A 19,149-nucleotide genomic window follows, 5' to 3' on the forward strand; every position below is an offset into this window, starting at 1 on the left:
AAACAGTGCCGGCATGTAGTACGTATACAAAAGAAAGTTAGATTACACGTTTATAAGGTAGATGGTACTTTTAGTCCCATTTCACAGATAAGGGGACTGGGGCTTAGCAGTTAAGAATTTGAACAGAGTCACAAATCTATACTTCCTTCCTAAGTTTCGGTGCCATTATTATTCAACTCTCTGTCCCTAACCCAGTTTATCTAGAGGCAAATATGTCATGTCCTAAAACCTGTGATTTATGATGAATTTCCTATTTCACATGACCAGGGCCTTCTCCTCAGTCTCCCAAGGTCATAGTTTAATTGCCTTTACTACCCACAATCTGTTTAGTCATCAAGTTCTCTTTTTAATCAAAAAAAGTAATGACATTAAAAGTAATTGCCATTAAAAGTAATGACAAACACTGCATTTACTTTTGTACCAACCTAATAGTTGGTATGCACTATTGAAGGTTCTTCATATTACTTCTTCCTACCATTTCTATACTTGCACTCATGCATTTGGTGGCTCTCTATGGTCCTATCATCCGTTACTCTCTGCCTCCATCGCTTAACGAAAGCAAGGCTGTATCTCGTTTTGGCCACTGTTTTATCCAAGTAAATACTCCATTGCCTGGCATTTAGAAGACACTCATTAAATGTCTGCTGTATGAATGACTGAATGTTCTCACCTCCTCATTCACTGATGTCACTCTAGTTCAGTGTTTCAAAATAGTGCTGCACGTGCGTAGGATTTTAATTGGTAAATGCAGAGACGCCTCTAGGACAGCAAGCGGACACAGCCCTTCAGGTGCTACTTCATCAAGTAGAGACTGCCAGAATCTAAGAAATTCATCATGTTTATTTTTTACTGTCATATTCATGATAAGTGACGCTAGCTTTCCATTTATGGGACTTTTATAATAAATTAAGCTTTGAATAGCAAATTAATGTCAAGATAAATAGGAAGTGACTCATAGTATGAGGAAATGTTAGAATTGGGACTATTGTATATGAATCACTGTGGTTTAGGGAAAAGGTGAGCTAGTTTATGCTCCCAGTATGGGTTTTAATAAATAAATTCTAGCTATCCATGTGAATAGAAGATGGTTTTTTCTTTACCTGAGGTAAGATCATGCAAAACCCAAGGTTTCTTATGCATTCACCCATCCATCCACCAAGTCAGAAGCATTTGTGGAATTCTTACTGTGAGTCAGGCACTGTGCCATATGCCAGTGACACAAGCATCAACAAAGCAAGGGCCCTTGGGACATGTGTGTGTGTGTGTGTCTGTATATATGCACACACATGCACAGTGAGGCAGATACAAATATACGACCGGTAACAGCCATATAAACTATAAACAGTGATGGGATGTGTTGTGAGGGCTCTGTCCTGAGGACTTGGCAGAAGTCATCTCCAAAGTGGCTTTTAAGCCACATGTTAGCCAGGCTTGGAATGAAGGGAATAGTATTCCAGGCAAGGGTTTCTCAACCAGGACACTCTGACATTTTTACTTGGTTATGAGGGCTATCTTGTGTATCATAGGATGTTTAGCGCATCCTTGGCCTCTAGCCATTAGATGTCGGTACTAAGTTTCACTCTGGGTAACATCCACTAGTCTGGCCAAATTCTGTGACATAGGATCATGACAGGGCATTTGAAGATAAATGCAAAATAGCTCCAGGTGTAGGGTAAGCGAATGGGAGGAATCACTTTTGTAAAATAGGCGAGTTTCAGAGAGGGAAGGATTGACAGCAAGCAGATGAGTTCGGATTGTATTCTATATAGAGCAGGAAGGGAGGAGAAGTTTTCAAGCAGAATCCCCTTGATCAGCTGAGGTACTATGAGAGTGGCAAGTCGAACCCTTATGGAATCTAAATGTCAGTCATTCACAAACAGATGTCCAGTGACCAAATTAGGCAAGAAGCTCTAAGTAGTTCATTGTCTAAAACATAGGCCATCAAGGCTTCCTTACTAAATATGAGAATATTTTACCAATCAGGCATTTGAAAATGGAGATGACATTATTTACCAACTGAATTTTTTTTTTATTTGACGAGATACTGTACTTTGGAAATAACAAGTGTCCTTTTATAATTTAAAATTTCCAGACTAGCTTGCAGCAATAAGAAATTTCAAGTATTAGCTACTAATTCCAGTATTGCAGATCAGTGGAAAATTATTGGATGTATTATGCATACACAATTCTAAAGATGTTTGTAGAATAGACATTAGGAAAGAACTATACCTTCATGTAATACCTATGTGAGTTAACTTCTTAAAAAGTAAACTTCCTTTTTTCTCTCTTTTTGAGAATGTTCATCTGTTTCTGCAAATAACAGCTAACAAAACTGACATTTCAAAAGTCATAATTTTTTTATTTTCATGGTTTTCAGCTGGGAGGCTGAACTGAATGCCCCGCAAAATTCTCTCACTAACCATGAAAGCATTAAGCTGAAGTGACACTTCTAACTGGGGAAGAAAACCAATTGAAGAAGTATTATAGCTTATGTTCACGTTATAGCGAGGTACTGTGGGTTAAGAAAAATTAAATGACTCTACCAACATTATTTCTTTGTGTTTTTTAATTCAAAAAAAGTCTAACATGTTCTCTTTTAGGAAGACAAATAACTGAAATAAATAACTGCCAGAGACTGGCATTTGGGTGGACAGACAGAGACTTAGAATCTAATGTGGGCGGTTTGGCTTTCCCTCCTACTCCTTTCTTTTCTTTGCCCCTCCCTCTGACAACTAAATCAAAAGCTACAATTTGTGTCTGTTCTATCTAAGCTCCAGAAATCCCTTAAGAATGGCCATTCATAATGTTAGCTATATTTAGAATCAGGGAAAACTACACTTTGCAGTGACAGTTTATTTTTGTATATAGTGGATTTTGTTGTTCAGAATGTTTTAACATTTATGAAAATGATCACTGTTTTTGATCTATCTGTGCCAATTTCCACAGAGATTCCAAATGATTTTAGATATTGTTTGTAGTTAGGCTTTCCTAATATAAGACTTTTTCGACAAATGCCTGACTTTCTCAATCTCAGCATTTTCTCTTAGATCTATTACAGCTTAATTTGGCTCTCTTTTAAAACAGTCAACCTGGGATTTGAAAGTAGTGGATGCCTGTCTAATAATAATCATCTAATGTAAACGTATCAATATTTATATCCATTGTAGGTCTATGCTCAAAACAGTGGACACAATGAGTGTTATACCCAAATCCTAATCCATTGAATACGCAGTTATCAGATATATGCCGTTAGAAGACTATGGAAATAAACATAAACCCTTCAAGTTTTGACTTTGTTTAAGAATGCTGTGTATCTCTTCTATATGGTTTTGAATTATATGTATTAATGGAATTTAAGGGGCAATATGGCATCTACCCTGTTAAAATAGAATATATGTAAGAACATATAAAAGGAAAGCTTACATACTTCGTGAATTATATATGCATTCTTCTCCCTCTCTTGAGATTCTTCATTGTCTTTAGTATCCTAAACTGGGTAGAAATTAACATACAAGAAAGTAAATATGAACCAAATGACTTGAATGCTTCATCACAATCCTGTGAAGTGAAGAAAGGCAAAAGTTGGAACCAGATGGAGGTTTCAGCTTAGCTGTGAATTTCACACATCTGCATTGCGTTCCTTTCTGCCAGTAGAGGTGAATATACACAGTTAAATCTCTCTAGACAGGGACCAGACCTGTGCTTCTAAGTTAAAGGGAACTCCACTTGGGAAATTCAAGTCATGTTAATCAGAATGAATGATGCCATGCTCTCCTTGCATTATAAAGAGCCATTTACAAAACAACTGTTATGTCTTCTTGAGGAACTAGTTTCATTTAAGTTATCTTTATTTCTTTTTAGAAAGTGCAACAGTATACGTTAATAATTCAAGCTACAGACATGGAAGGCAATCCCACATATGGCCTTTCAAACACAGCCACGGCCATCATCACAGTGACAGATGTCAATGACAATCCTCCAGAGTTTACTGCCATGACGGTGAGTACAGCCTGTCACTCACACAACTTTGGGTCTATAGTTCGTTACTGAGAAGTTTGGTCATGAATAATAAATGTGTTAAATAGAGGTGGAACTTGCTTTACCTAGTAGTAGCATGGCTGCTGACTAGGACATTTCTGTCATCAGGGCCTTACATGAGGCATCCAAGTAATTTGTTTCCTTGTAGTCTCCAAGTCCACTGCTAAAGTTGTTCAAATAAGCTGCCTGGAAAACACGTCCTACAAAGACTGTGCTGTTATAACAAAATGCTTATGAATATTTTCAGGTGCATGAGCTGCATAACTGATTTATGCTACTTTGTCAGCATATAATTATCCATATCTGGAGTAAAATCATTTTGCGCAGACAAGTTCTTTCCCCCACCCCACCATAATCACCTAGAGACTCACAAATGGATGCTGATTTTAATATTAATGAAACTGTAAGGTAATTTGGAAAAAAACTGGACTACTGAAAAATGTTACAGTATTTTTAAAGTCAGACATAAATGCTGTGATTACCTGCATTATCAGTCTCCTCATTTAGTGTTGATAATAAAAATTTAATGGGGCAGTAAAATTGGACGGTGTGGTCATCAAGACAAGTTGTCCTTCAGTGGTCCACGCTGCTCCTCTGACTGAGGTTTGTCTTTCTCGCAGTTTTATGGTGAAGTTCCTGAGAACAGGGTAGATGTCATAGTAGCTAATCTAACTGTGACTGATAAGGATCAACCCCATACACCAGCCTGGAATGCAGTGTACAGAATCAGTGGCGGAGATCCTACAGGACGGTTTGCCATCCAGACCGACCCAAACAGCAACGACGGGTTAGTCACCGTGGTCAAAGTAAGTGTTCCTCAGGCCACCAACAGCTACTCAGCAAGGACCAATATATGTCCCCCACTCATTGTTTTGCAATGGAAACTTAGGATGTTTTTCTTTCAGATATCTCCAGGTGTGGGTCTGACATATATTTGGGAGGTTATGTCTTACTGTGTAATTTATGCTGAGGCATCATCACTGATGTGAGGGTTTTTGAATGAGAGGTTTGTGATGAGAGTTTTGTGAGTTTTTGAGTGAGTTTTGAGTGAGAGTTTTGTGAGCGTTTTGATGTTTTTTTTTTGAATCAGTTTGGACAGTTTTTACCAATCTGAGGACGCAACATTAACTGTCGGTGTAGTTGATATATTCGTGATATATCACATTCTGAAGCTTTGATCACCATTGATAGCTATTAAGAATGATGCCTCACACCTGCTATTTTCATGTCTACAGCTGTTAGAATATTGGCAGATAGTGAACAAACCGGAAAAGCCATAGAAGTAAAATGGAATGAGTAGGCAAGAAGAAAGCCTGCATTTCAGAAAGCTCTTGCATTTGCATGGCTGTTTTTAAATGCTGTTTCCGAGACGTTAAGAAATCGGTTCTTCTGATCTTATGGTCAAAAAAGAACCAAACAAAACAATTGAATGCTAGAAGCCGAGGGGATGTTCTTCAAGAATAATAAACGCATAGCTATAATGGAAAAGCCTGTTAAAGTGAACATCCCTTCCTTTTAGCCGCCCAGTAAAGAAATTTACTTCTTTGCCTCCCACCTAAACACTCTTGATTTGTAAGTGAACCTAAATGTTGACCTTACATAGAAAGATGTGCGAAAGTTGCCAAGAATTATGCAGATACGTGAGTAGAATGGAATGGGAATGAAAACTTTCAGAAGGAACATGGTGATCAAAAGCACCAACTCGAGTCCGCTGTCTGTGTAGAGTCCCAGCGCTGCTCCTGGTATCTGTGTGATCATGGCCAGCTATTTAACCACTGTAAATTCTAGGTTTGTCATGCAGAAAGGGGCTGATAACAGTATGTTAGTCATGGTGTTATGAGAGATAAATGAGCTTCATACACATTAAAGGACTTTGAACTGTGCATATACCCCTTAGCTTAAATAAATGTTACATCAGGGGAAGGTTTCCTGTGGCTAGTGAAATCACTCTAAATATTGCAGTCTTACTTTTTGGCATTTTTTCTGCCTTGTTTAAAATACTAAGGAAAGGAATGTTGAATTGGGGATTTTAGAGAGAAAAAAACGATGTGTTTGAAGATTTTAAAAGGTAGTCTAGGGTAGGAAGCTGGTACAGTTTCTGCTGATAATGAGGCTTTCTCATGAGCATCACCTCTTGATCATTCTTAGGCTATCAGTTATGAGCCTAAGAGATCTTAATGCTCTTGTTTTTCCTGTTATTACTGCACATTAACGCTTATTTGCACCTCCATTAGCAGGTGAACAGGGGAAATTAAGAGTGAATGTCCAGTCTAGTCAGTTGACTCCTGGTAACATTTCTAGTGACAGCAGGATTCAGTGAACTTTGGAAGTTAATATTTACATGAAGGATTATTTGTGCATTGCATTTATCTAGAGTGTTTTTCTTAAATTTGGGGATTTTACAGACCAGTAAAATACTCAGAAATATTCTGGAAGGCAGCAGAGTTTTAGTTTGCTAAGAGGAAAGGAAAAATCTTTTCCACCTACCAACGGTATTATTTTTAAAAGGCGTGTTTGTGATTAGGTATACGTTTGTACTGCAAAATGTGTACTTCAAATTATGAAAGGTATTTTTAAATCAAATAAGTTAGCTTTATTTAAAAATTACATTTTCTGAATTTTGGGTTGTTTTCAATACATCATAGACTGGTGAAAACTTTCCTGGATGAGGAGTGATCTTTGTACTAATGTTTGAGAGTGTGCATTTAGACAATCATGTTCTCATTGACTTTATTTAGTATTTTTAGTCAACAATGCTATTCTTAAGAATAATCAAGTTTTTAGATGTACCTAAATAAATAAATCTGTGCAGTAATCATGTGCATTGTTTTGTGAACATAAATCTTTTAAGTACTCAAGATTTATAGTTAGGTTAATTGGAATAAATATTTTGATAAGTGACCATGCTAATGCATGTTTTCCAGAAACTTGAGAGGAACTTTATCATGTAGTAAATGAAGCAATTAATTTTTTGGAAATGGAGTTGATAGAGGAATAAACTACAGAATGCAAGCATTCTTATTTCCTGCAAAAATATGGCTTCCTTTTTATTTTCCAGCCAATCGACTTTGAAACAAATAGGATGTTTGTCCTTACTGTTGCTGCAGAAAATCAAGTGCCATTAGCCAAGGGAATTCAGCACCCACCTCAGTCAACTGCAACCGTGTCTGTTACAGTTATTGACGTAAATGAAAACCCTTATTTTGCTCCCAATCCTAAGATCATTCGACAAGAAGAAGGGCTTCATGCCGGTACCATGTTGACCACATTCACTGCTCAGGACCCAGATCGATATATGCAGCAAAATATTAGGTATGAAATGCTGTTTGCAGTGCTTTTGGAGCTTATGTTCTAATTCACTATTCACTATCACTATTCACTATTCACTATCTAATTCACTATTTGAGTAAGAAATTTTCATTGGAATCAAAACTACATACTAAAAGATAATTTAAAATTCTTTGAATTTTCTTCTCAGTCAATGACTATATTAGATATAGATATCTGTATCCATATTAAAATGGCTTTATTATTTGAAGAAAAAGCTGTTCTTGCTTCTCTGTATCTGCCATTTTTACTTTAAAAATACTTTAGAATTATTTAGCCTGTGCCTTTATGCCAAACATCACAAAAAGGTTCCACAGGGAACTTTCAGAAGCTTATAACATTTATCTCTCCTCCATGCATCATGAAGGAAAGAAAGCTTATGCCAAAACCAGTATCTAAGAGCTAAGTATTTTCATCCCTTACCTGTACAGTAGTTATTGGACTTGTAAAACCTATCTGTAAAGATTTCCAAACTCAGCAAAATCTAATTTATCCTTCCTGATGAGGGAGTGGATGGTTGGCAGAGCACACCCCGTGCGACTGTTCTCCAAAGCTGGTGATGATCATTTTTAAAATGAACTTATATTTCATTAAACTTCTTACAGAACTGCTGCTAAAAGATAACTTCATATTGTTATCTTTTATTGAATGTTAAATGTTCTCCATTTCTCTATTCACTGAAATCAAGATAGCTATTAATAAATAGCCAGTTAATAGAGGTATTGAAATCCTACAACTTTTGCCTCTCCAAACATAGCATACCTTTTCCAATCCGATTGGTTATCTAATCTTTAAAAGTTAATCCCCACTCTAAATTGTATAAAGGAATTTAAGCTGATAAATCTGCCAATGTAGACTCAAGACTATAGGCCTTTCTTTGCAAAGGTATAGATCTGAGGCTCGGCCCAGTGTGAAAGATGCAAGTAGGAATGGGATTATGGTGGTCTTTTCAGTGTGGCTTCATGTTGGCCATGATAAAGTGTTAAAATGTTTTAGGCGTATTCTGTGATACAGTATTCAATTTCTATTGTAATTTCTCTTAACTCCTATACATTGAGACTACTGCTTATCTAGAAACTATATTCAAGCTATTTTCCTGCACCATTGATATCTCTTGAAGTGGACAAGAACCTAAAATGATATCTTTCCAGTCTGCTTTAGCCCACATTAGAGAGACTGTGCTCCTAGTCTTGTCCCTCAGACACCTGTAGAATGTTCCCTACATGCCTGACCAAACAACCTTTATGTGCCTCCCAATACCACTGTCACAAAAATACTTTTTCATGTTAAAGCTGTATTTCCAGCCATCATCTACAGAAATGCAAGTTAATGAGCCAGTTGCATTTGGAACTAAACCTGTAAAATACGCTTTTTTAAAGTTTCATATAAAAAAATTAAACTTCACTTTCGTTTTGTAGATACACTAAATTATCTGATCCTGCCAATTGGCTAAAAATAGATCCTGTGAATGGACAAATAACTACAATTGCTGTTTTGGACCGAGAATCACCAAATGTGAAAAACAATATATATAATGCTACTTTCCTTGCTTCTGACAATGGTATGTTCCCTGTTTTTTCTTGTATGTTGATGAAAGACAGTAGATCCTTGTCATGCATGCTCAGGAATTAAAATTTTCTACAAAACTCAATTGCCTGGAAAACTGACTTTTATAACTCCGAGGTCCAGCTTTTATTTATCATTTCAGACAGGTGTTCTGGTACATCCTTCAGTCTTTGCAATGACTGTTCTCGATGTTCATCCACCATTCATGGAGACATACCTTTGTTATCGTATTGTGCTGTCACACGTTGATGCCCTAAGTCCATCCTCCGTGCCCCTAGACACTGGGTTTTTTGAGTGGCTCTTTGTATATGTCTTCTAGTCACTCTGTTTGCTGCCATTCATACATGCATCTCTATCAGTCTTGCTTTTTATAATTCTCTGCCTCTGTCTGCCATGGGCTAGGAAACTTAATTTTGTGCATAAATTGAGATAAGTGAGTAGTGAGCTTCAGGGTGTGGGTTTTGGAATATATACGTAGCACCTTCTTTTTTTCCTGAGTCTCTGCTGGTTTTTAATTGGTTAAGATTTACAGATAAAGACTTTTTTCAGATATGTAATACAAAGGGAACTTACGTAGACATGATGAGGGGCTTATTTTGCTTTGTTAGCTCTCAGTATGATGTGTGCTTCAGACTTCAAGCTCTGGAGTTCTACAGGACCCCCAGGCGCAGATTCCAGCTTTCCCACTTTGAATCTGTGGGATTGGCATGAGGTTTTACATACATTTGTTTCCTTTTTTTGTTAAATAGAGATAGGTATCAGCACCTAACTCAGTGTTTTAACTAAAATATAATGACTTCTACATATATATGAAGCATTTGAAACAGTGGCTGACACAAACTAACCACTCAAATAAGTATTCCTATTGTGTATTAATAGTTTCAAAACTGAACCACAACTATATTTTAAAATATTTTCAGTATTAAACTATGAATATGACTGTTGGTATTTAATAATAAAAAAAAAAAAGCAGGCTTCAATTTGGTGGTTGAAGTTGGTGTTTGCAATTTTCAAATTGTAAAATATTTTGCATTGCTAAAATATTACATACCAATACTTTAAGAATAATGTCAATGAACCTTTCTAAATCTGTATACTAAGATTTAATGAGGTTACTATTTGTAGAAAATCTATGTAATGACCAACCAAAGAAATATTTCTTATCCTTTTTAATATGAGACCTCTTGTTTAAATATTTAGTGTTGGAACTTTGTAGGAATAGCTTTTACCATTGTACATCAAAGCATATCATTAGTACCTGTTTTATGCTTTTTTGCCATAAACAGTGGCTTGCTTTCTACAGTGGAACTGAAAGTAATGCATCTTGAATCACTAGGTTAAGATCTAAAGAGCCATACAGTTATATGTATGTATGTATGTATGTATATTGGTTGTGAGTTACGACCAGATTTCTCATTCACCAATAAGGATTGTTTTCTAATTGAAAGGCTTTTGATAAGAGAGAGAAGTGACCTGTTAAATGTATGTAGCTGTGATGTTTTGCAAGTGCACTTTATTTTTAGTCACGAGGCTAGATTTGGAGCCCCAGCTCTGTTCCTTAATGATTAAGCAAGCTCTTATACTCTTTATGCCTTAGTTTCATTATTGATAAATTGTTTCACTACCTACATATTCTATATAGTTGTTATAAAAGTATAGTAATATTAAATGTGATAGTAAATTTCAGAGTCTCCCAAACTATTGAGTATCATAGTGGTCATGGTGGTATTAGAATATTGTAACAGCCACTATACGCTTCCAGTTCAACTCTCCCTGATCTTAGAACCATCATATTCCTCATAGAAATTGGTAAACATTCCTCCTTATTCCCTCCCCAGGATTGTGTATGTATGTGCACCTTCCTAGTTGCATGACCCTTGGCAGGTCGCTTAAATCTCTGATCTTCAGTGTACAGCATTATTTATAAAATATTCATAAACATATATATGTGTGTGTGAATATTTATAGTATAGCAGAAGCAAATCAAATCACTAGACTAAATTATCACACAAAGTGGTGGAGACAGCATTTTATTATCGTGGAATGAGAATGGGTTTGAGGTCAGGCCGACCCATCTTTAGTAACAACTCCACCACTTACAAGAGTGTGTGGCCATGAGCAGTTTACAGACTCAGGTTCATCTGTTTAAACCTGTGTCATACGATTACAATGAAAGAATGTACATAGAGCAGCCTAATATGATCTCAAGCAGGTAGTTGGTTAGTAAATATCATTTCTCTTCTGCATGATATTCCTTCCTGAGTTGAGGTCTGTGGTTCTGTATCACTTGTCTGTAGACTGTTTCAAGAAGTCAAAGCTGTGTTAGATCATTAAAAGCATTCTTATGTTCTTTCATGCATATGTATTGGTTCTCCATAAAAAGAGTAGGGTCCACAGGATCACGAGCCCTGTGTTTGCATCTCCAACATTCCTCACAGTGCCTGGAGGAGCATGGTCTGTGCAAGCCCTGAATAATGGGCAGGAGGGGCAAGGAAGGTCTGGGATTCCATAGCAGAGGCATTCTTCGTCACCTTGCTCAGCTCCTGCAGAGCAGCAGTGGCAGCTCTGGGTCATTCTTTCTGGCAAGCAGGAAGGGGCTTTGTTCTGGAAACGGTCTGCCCAGATGCCATAGCAACTAAATTTTTCCAAGGTTACACAGTTATAAGGGCCAGAAGGTTAGAAGCTTTGAGAATTTCACCATAATTGAGGCTCATTGGAGAGAACTGTTCAGCATCGTTTGTGATTTTTTTCTTTTCAGGAATTCCTCCTATGAGTGGAACAGGAACGCTGCAGATCTATTTACTTGATATTAATGACAATGCCCCTCAAGTGTTACCTCAAGAGGCAGAGACTTGCGAAACTCCAGACCCCAATTCAATTAATATTACAGCACTTGATTACGACATTGATCCAAATGCTGGACCATTTGCTTTTGATCTTCCTTTATCTCCAGTGACTATTAAGAGAAATTGGACCATCACTCGGCTTAATGGTAAGAACAGGTTAATTATTTGAATATATGTGCAGTTGAGAGATTTTGAAGCCTGGCATGAAAAGTTAATTTTTATGTGCTTCGTAATCTTCTCATTATACATATTTTAAAAGCTACTTAAAGTTTAAGTAAGATATTAAAGGCCTTTACGGCCAAAAAAGTATTTAGAATGCAGCATAGTTGTAATCCACTTTATGTGTACCGTTAGGTAGTAAATACATTCTGAACAATGCTATGTGTTTTTTTTACCACTTTAAGTATTACCTATCAAACTATGTTTTTCCTTTTTCATATAGGTGATTTTGCTCAGCTTAATTTAAAGATAAAATTTCTTGAAGCTGGTATCTATGAAGTTCCCATCATAATCACAGATTCGGGTAATCCTCCCAAATCAAATATTTCCATCCTGCGCGTGAAGGTTTGCCAGTGTGACTCCAACGGGGACTGCACAGATGTGGACAGGATTGTGGGTGCAGGGCTTGGCACTGGTGCCATCATTGCCATCCTGCTCTGCATCATCATCCTGCTTAGTGAGTACTTTTATTGTCTTTTAGATTTCAGTTCTTTTGGCTTCCAGGATGTTCAGCAAAGTCATTCGTTGCTATTGCCTGGCAAAGTAGTCTAACAACCCTTTGACCTTTCAGCATTTCCTCGCCAATCATATATGGGTCGGCCAAGTCCACTTTAGAATGAAAAAACCCCAGAGCTTTGTTTCAAGCACTTGAGGTTTGCAACAAGCCTCCTCAGCATGCCTCTTCCGTGCCTTCTTACCCTTTCTCATGCTGATTGCTTAGGGAGCTGTAGTAAACGCTTTTCATAGAAAAAACGTTAAACAATCCCAAGTTTGAGCACGTTTCTTATGATTTGAGTATGAATTTATGGCACGTAGTTGTTGATTTAGGAAAATAAGTATATCGCTTTCCTTCACCTTCCTTCGTATAAAGCACAGTCAGCATCGTGCTCCAGTCATGTGAGGATCAAGGTATTTCTTTCTGAAGGGCTGTGTAAAAGAGTGAGAGACTGCACTTCACATACAGCACGTTTGATAATAGAAATGATTACACAGCTCACTAAATTGTCTGTCTTTAGAGTAAGTGTAGATTAAGGAATTGCTTCTTTTGAAGGTACTTTACAATCTTTGGTTCAATGGAATGCAAAAAATTAACCACTGGAAAGTACTTTAGGAACCACTTCTAAGCATGCAGGTTAAAAGAATAAATTGCCTGGGCCCTGTGTTTTATTGTGAAATAGCAGCAGGACTTAGTTTATTGTGTGATCATGCTATACACCAATCACTTTCTTGAAAATGTTGGCCATTTCTTTTATGTTTTCTCCATTTACAAGTGTTCTGGTAATTTAGAATTCTATCCCTTTATTCTAAGCAATTACTATAGAAGTCTAAGCATTTTTTACTTCCTGTGTGGAGACTACTTTGGCTATAATTTGAAACCTGCATGCTATACTAATAATCCACTTGCTAGATTTAGCCCTGGAACAATAGCAAATGAGATCATGTTATCTGGCTTTAAAAGGAGGATATTTACTTTTATGGCCAATAATAAAAATGTGCTCCAATAGGAGTCATTAAATCTTTTGCTTCAGGATATAAACTGATACCCCCAGATTTTAGACAGAATTTGTTCCTAGATGTGCACTCAGGGATATGTTTCCGTTTCAACTGAAGTGTGCCATAGTTGCCAATCTTATCAAGAAAGACTTAGGTATGATGGATTATGGCAATGAAGAAGTAACTGACATTTTGAAGGAAACTGAATTGGTGCTGATTTTAACATCAACTTACTGGAAAATTTATGGTTCTAGACCTGGCACAAAATATAAAACATGAAAGTCTAATGTTTTTTCAGTGTTCAAATGAATCCCCTAGCTTTCTTAGCTGAAACACGCACCAGCCTCTGGGAGTCAAACCTCAAGGTCCAATTCCTGACTTAGTTCCAATTTACTACCTAGGTCATCTGGGCAAACTTTGTCCTCCTGGAGAAGTGTTGTTTTCTGTGAATTTCAGAGTGTGGTGATGACTGACCAACCTAAATAACACAGCAAGTAACAACTTACTGCTGTTTTGTGTCTCTAGAATTTACGAGGCCCTATTAAGGACAACTATCCTTTAGCAAGCCAAAGGGAAGATAGAAAAAGTTACCATCCCCATATGTGGATGGTAAAACTGAGAACAAGGATGATCACCTCTCAAATGAGTTTGCAGGGCACCAAGGATGGGAGCCCAGGCCTTCATACTCTAAACCCAGTTCTTCAGCCTGCTTTGTCTTGTCTCTCTTAATGTGAGGTCAGAAATATATAGTAGAGTGAAAGATGCATTACAAGCCTTCAGCCTATATAAGTATAAATTATTAGTACTGAATACTGTGACTAGATAAGCCAGGCTTTAAAAATGACAATATTACGTATTTTTACTATTTTCCTACCTAGTCCTTGTGCTGATGTTTGTGGTATGGATGAAACGCCGGGATAAAGAACGCCAGGCCAAACAACTTTTAATTGATCCAGAAGATGATGTAAGAGATAATATTTTAAAATATGATGAAGAAGGTGGAGGAGAAGAAGACCAGGTGAGCAGTGCTTCAAATCTTTAAAAAGAAATTTTATGATCATATAAGTTTAGTAATGGGAAGTGTTAGTACATCAGTAAGAAAATTGTATCAGGTTTTCCTCCTGTTATCAGTCATTTGGTGAATTATTTCCTGTGTGTGTTGAATATTTCTCAATTTTTTTTCGAAGTACCAAATGTCATTGTGTTTATTTTGAAAAAAAGAAAAAATCATTAGCATTGTTTCAAAGACTTTAAACCCAATTCTAGTTATATCTGTGTAATGATAAATATACTGTTCTTTACAGTTTCTCTTCACTGCATATCCAAAATATATTAAAAGCATCTTCTGCTTTGGGATCTAGATAATTATATGTATGGTAGAAAACTAAGACTGTTTATTCCACAAGTATTTACCAGGGAAATCCAGTATTTCAGGTACTGTTTTAATCCCTGAAGATACCTCCATGGGCAGAGTTAACAAATATCTACCCTTAAGAGTCGTACATTCTTGAGAAGTATTTGAAGTTAGAGTGAACATCTAGTTCATCTTTGTATTTATAGTGTGTGTCATAGTTCCTGGCTCGAAGTGGTTGTTCAATAGATGTCAGAATCCCCTTCTGGCCATTAAATAATGTGAGCCTATATCACTATGTGCATATGGGACTGCATACCTCTTCAAGGATGAGAATGACCATAAATGGAAAACAAAGATCTCCACTGTTCTGAAGCAAACGTTTTCAGTGTTATCATAGCAAACATCTATAAGCTCTGTACTACATTCCAGGCATTCTGTTAAGTACATTAGGTGCTGCTCTCTCTTAAATCCTTGAAACTTTGATATTAGTACTGTGAACATCTCCACTTTTGTGGTATAAACCCAAGTTTAAGGATGGTTAGATTCTACAAAATCATGCACTTAGGAAGTAATAGATGCAGAGTTTGCATGCAAGTTTCTCTGAATTCACAGCCTAAACTAACTATTCAGATACAGTTTCTCTTGAAATTATATGGGCAGTATTAATGTAATCCATGAGAAATCACTATGACAGGTAATTCTTAGATACATTTGATAGTCATCTAATTTCTACTGGCTAATGAAAATGTGAGGGATAATAGTCTGAAAGAGAACCTAGGATTCTTTGGTTTTGCATCAGTATCAATAAGTTAAAATGTACTCTCTTAAGTATATGTGCAGATATTATTGATAAGGCTATTAATTGAATAAAAGCAAATTTTCGTGAACATATTTTTCCCTTGTTTCACTCCTTTGAGGAAATGATACATCACTTTTCATTTTACAGAGCACATTTACATCCATTATTATTTAATATTTGTGGCAGCCCCTTAGAGTTTTCCATTTTACATTTGAAGAAAGTTGCATGATTTACTTTCAGAGTTTGTAACCCCACAGAGCCAGGACTCAAGGCGTCATATTCTGATTCCAGGTTCCGTGCTTGGTTTACAGTACCCCAGCTCTCTCATTTAGAAGAGATGCATATTTAAAGTATGTTGAAAACTTGACTCATGTGTAAAGCCGTTTTGAATACTGACTAATTAAAGTGGCTCTATAAATATACCTTAGGGTGTTTTGCTTATAAATGTCTTTGAATATTAAAATTCATGTTTGGCTTAATTATTTAATTAATCTATTCTTTCACTTTCCTAGGCTGTTTTCAAGATCAGCAAACATATATTGATCACATTCTCTCATAAATCATCTACTTCCAGTATTTTATTTCTTATGTAATTGTGCATACTTTACAAAGGCATAAACCTAAAACCTGGCTCAGTTAGGCTTCAGTAAAAGTAGTAATAACTGTAAGACCACCTGTAGTAACTGTATGCTGCCCAAAATTGGAGGCTCAGAGGCAAGAACCAAGAAAATTCTCATATAGGGACTGGAACGTGGGATATTTAATTTCACCTGATCTGAATCTTTCTCTCCTTTCCCCACCAGTCCCTTCGATAAATTGTTTAATATGACTTTATTGTTATAGTTATATTAGGAAAGACTTTTTTTATTTATTGACTTTATCCACTTAGATTGATGCTTGAGATTAAGTGGTGAAACTCACCTATTATAAGATTTGTTAAAATAATTATCATAAATCTTCAGCTTCCTCTTTACCTAATCTCTGAAGCTCGTTGGGTTTTGGGGATTTTTTTTGACCCCAGCCAAACTCTTGGACATGAATGTGTTGCTTCATACCTACTTCCCCACGAGTCCAAAGATTTTTCTGGAATTTTATCTGTATTGTACTCTGGGGCTAATTTTTAAATTTGGTACCAACCTTCCTGTGGCGTCTTTTTGTCTGGGTTCTTGATAGGATATTAGTCTAGATCAAGAGCTTCCACTCATCTCTGATCCTCTGTTGTGATTTCTGCATGCAGTTCTCATTCTAGACAATTGTGACAAAATTATATAATGGGATTTTTATGCATCTAATTTTTAACCTCATAACACAATAAAATATGTGATGTAGGGGTGCCACACCAAGGCTCTTTCTCCTCTATCTCTAAACCATTCATGAAATCCCTTCACTTATCTTCATTTCCAAGGCCTCTACCTTCACTTACCTCTATCCTACAACAGATTCCTAAATGGTGTCTTGTCTGTGCTTTAACATTCCAGTCCACCCTTTGGAACTTCTTCCTTAGCATGACAGCTCTTCAGCGCTGCACCCAACCTTTGGTTTACCCCCTAGTAGACTAGATAAAAACCCATGAGAAAGAGTCATTGGTGGGTGCAGACTCCCTCAGGATGTGAATTCATCAAGCCTGTTGACTCACGGTGACTTCAGCTTCCTTCAAAGTTTGGGTGATTTATCCGTATGTTTTTTAAAGGCAGAGTTCTGTCTTCCTCTCACTCTTCCTTCAGGGATAAAGGCAGCTGTGGGTCTTCTCCTAGAAAGGACTTGTCTGATTCTATATTTTCATTCAGTTAGGCTTTATTTTGTTCTCTGCTATCTTATGGTTTCAAAAAGCTTTGGTTGGGAAGTTAGCTGATTTGTTCTTGGCATTAGAGTTTGAATAATTGTCTCGTGACTTTATCACAACCAGAAGCAGATGCTTTCTATAGGGTTAAGAGTGTAACTACGACTCACACCAGCAAAGAACATTTCCAGCACCCTAGAAGCTTCCCTTGGACCCACAAACAGGTGGTTTGCTCTCTGTCCAAAGTAACCACTCTTTTTTATTTCTGTCACCATAGATTAGCATTCCCTGGTTTTGACTTTTAGGTAGATAGATATCAAACAGTGGGCACTCTATGCATCTGGCTTCTATTACTCAACATTATACCTGTGAGATTTGTGTGTAGAAGGAGTTCATTTTTGTCACTGCTGAATAGTATTCTGTTGTAAGAATTAACTACATTTTATGTATCCATCCTACTTCACTTAGGCACTTGAGGTTTTCCAATTGGGTTATTATGAATAAAACTGTTATGAACATTTGCGTGCATATGTTCTGGTGCATTTTCTGGTGAGTGCACAGGAGTTGAATGGCTGGGCCACGGAGTGTGCATATGTGCAGCTCGACTACAGTCCTGTACGTTTTCCAAAGTGATCGTACAATTGACACCTCCCTTCCCCACTGTGGTACATGGAAGTTCCAATTGCTGCACATCCTCTTTCTCACTTAGCCCTTGGATTTTTTTCAGTCTTTTGAAATTTAGGCCACATTGATGATGTATGTCTCTTCATTTAATTGGGATATTCCTACCTATGGTTTTACCCTTTTGATATTTTATTTCATGAAGTTTGTTGAGCCTGTTTGTCTACTTTTCTGTTGGGTCGTCTGTCTTTTTCTTACTGACTTATAGGAGGTTCTTACAGATTATAGATATGTGTTCCTTGTCAGATAAATATATTGTAAATATCTTCTCTCATTCTGTAGCTTTTTAATTCTCTTAATGGGTCTTTAGGTGAACAGAAGTTTTTTTTATTATTTTTTATGTTGTCCAGTTTATCACTTTTTTCCCATTATGGTTAGTGCTCATGTTTCTATTTAAAAACTTTGAGTAGGGCACAGTGGTTCATACCTATAATCTCAGGACTTTGGGAGGCTAACACAGGAGGATCACTTAAGCCTACGAGTTCAAGACCAGCCTGGGCAACATAGTAAGACCACATCTCTTAAAAAAAAAAAAAAAAAAAAAATTGTTAATTAGCCAGGCATGGTAGCTCATACCTGTAGGCCCAGCTACTTGGGAGACTGAGGTAGGAGGACTGCCTGAACCTGGGAGGTCGAGGCTACAGTGAGCTGTGATTATGCCATTGAACTCCAGAGCCTGGGCCACAGAGAGAGACCCTGACTCAGAAAAATAATAATGAGAAAATAAAACTTCTACCCCAAGGTAATGAATCCTCCCCAACTATATATATTATTTTCTTGAAGCTACATTGTTTTACCTATCATATTAAGTCCATAATTTATCTGTAATTGATTTTTCATTTGGTTAAGACATGGGTCAGGACTTCTTCATTGTCTTTATGAATATCCAGCACCCTTTGGTAAAAAGATGCACTGCAGTGCTACATTGCCATAAAGCAGGTGCTGTGTGTGTGCAGCTTTGTGGGTTAGCTTCCTGCTGTTCTCTGCGGTACTACCTGTTCTGTCTATTCTTGAGTCAATCCCATGTTGTTTTAATTACTGTAGC

General features: G+C 36.9%; 1 protein-coding gene across 2 annotated transcripts in view; it reads left to right on the top strand.

Annotated features, from left to right (window-relative positions):
- Window positions 1–19,149, top strand: part of CDH2 (cadherin 2) — a 232,636-nt gene that overhangs the window by 185,602 nt on the left and 27,885 nt on the right. For both annotated transcript variants that reach the window (XM_007974381.3, XM_007974382.3), the window contains exons 8-14: window positions 3,862–3,999; window positions 4,659–4,844; window positions 7,097–7,350; window positions 8,784–8,926; window positions 11,690–11,923; window positions 12,220–12,453; window positions 14,369–14,508. In XM_007974381.3, coding sequence (XP_007972572.1) covers window positions 3,862–3,999; window positions 4,659–4,844; window positions 7,097–7,350; window positions 8,784–8,926; window positions 11,690–11,923; window positions 12,220–12,453; window positions 14,369–14,508 — 1,329 coding nt within the window. The remainder of the gene's footprint in view (window positions 1–3,861; window positions 4,000–4,658; window positions 4,845–7,096; window positions 7,351–8,783; window positions 8,927–11,689; window positions 11,924–12,219; window positions 12,454–14,368; window positions 14,509–19,149) is intronic.

This window comes from Chlorocebus sabaeus, chromosome 18 (assembly GCF_047675955.1).
Source record: "Chlorocebus sabaeus isolate Y175 chromosome 18, mChlSab1.0.hap1, whole genome shotgun sequence".
Classification (NCBI taxonomy): Eukaryota; Metazoa; Chordata; class Mammalia; order Primates; family Cercopithecidae; genus Chlorocebus; species Chlorocebus sabaeus.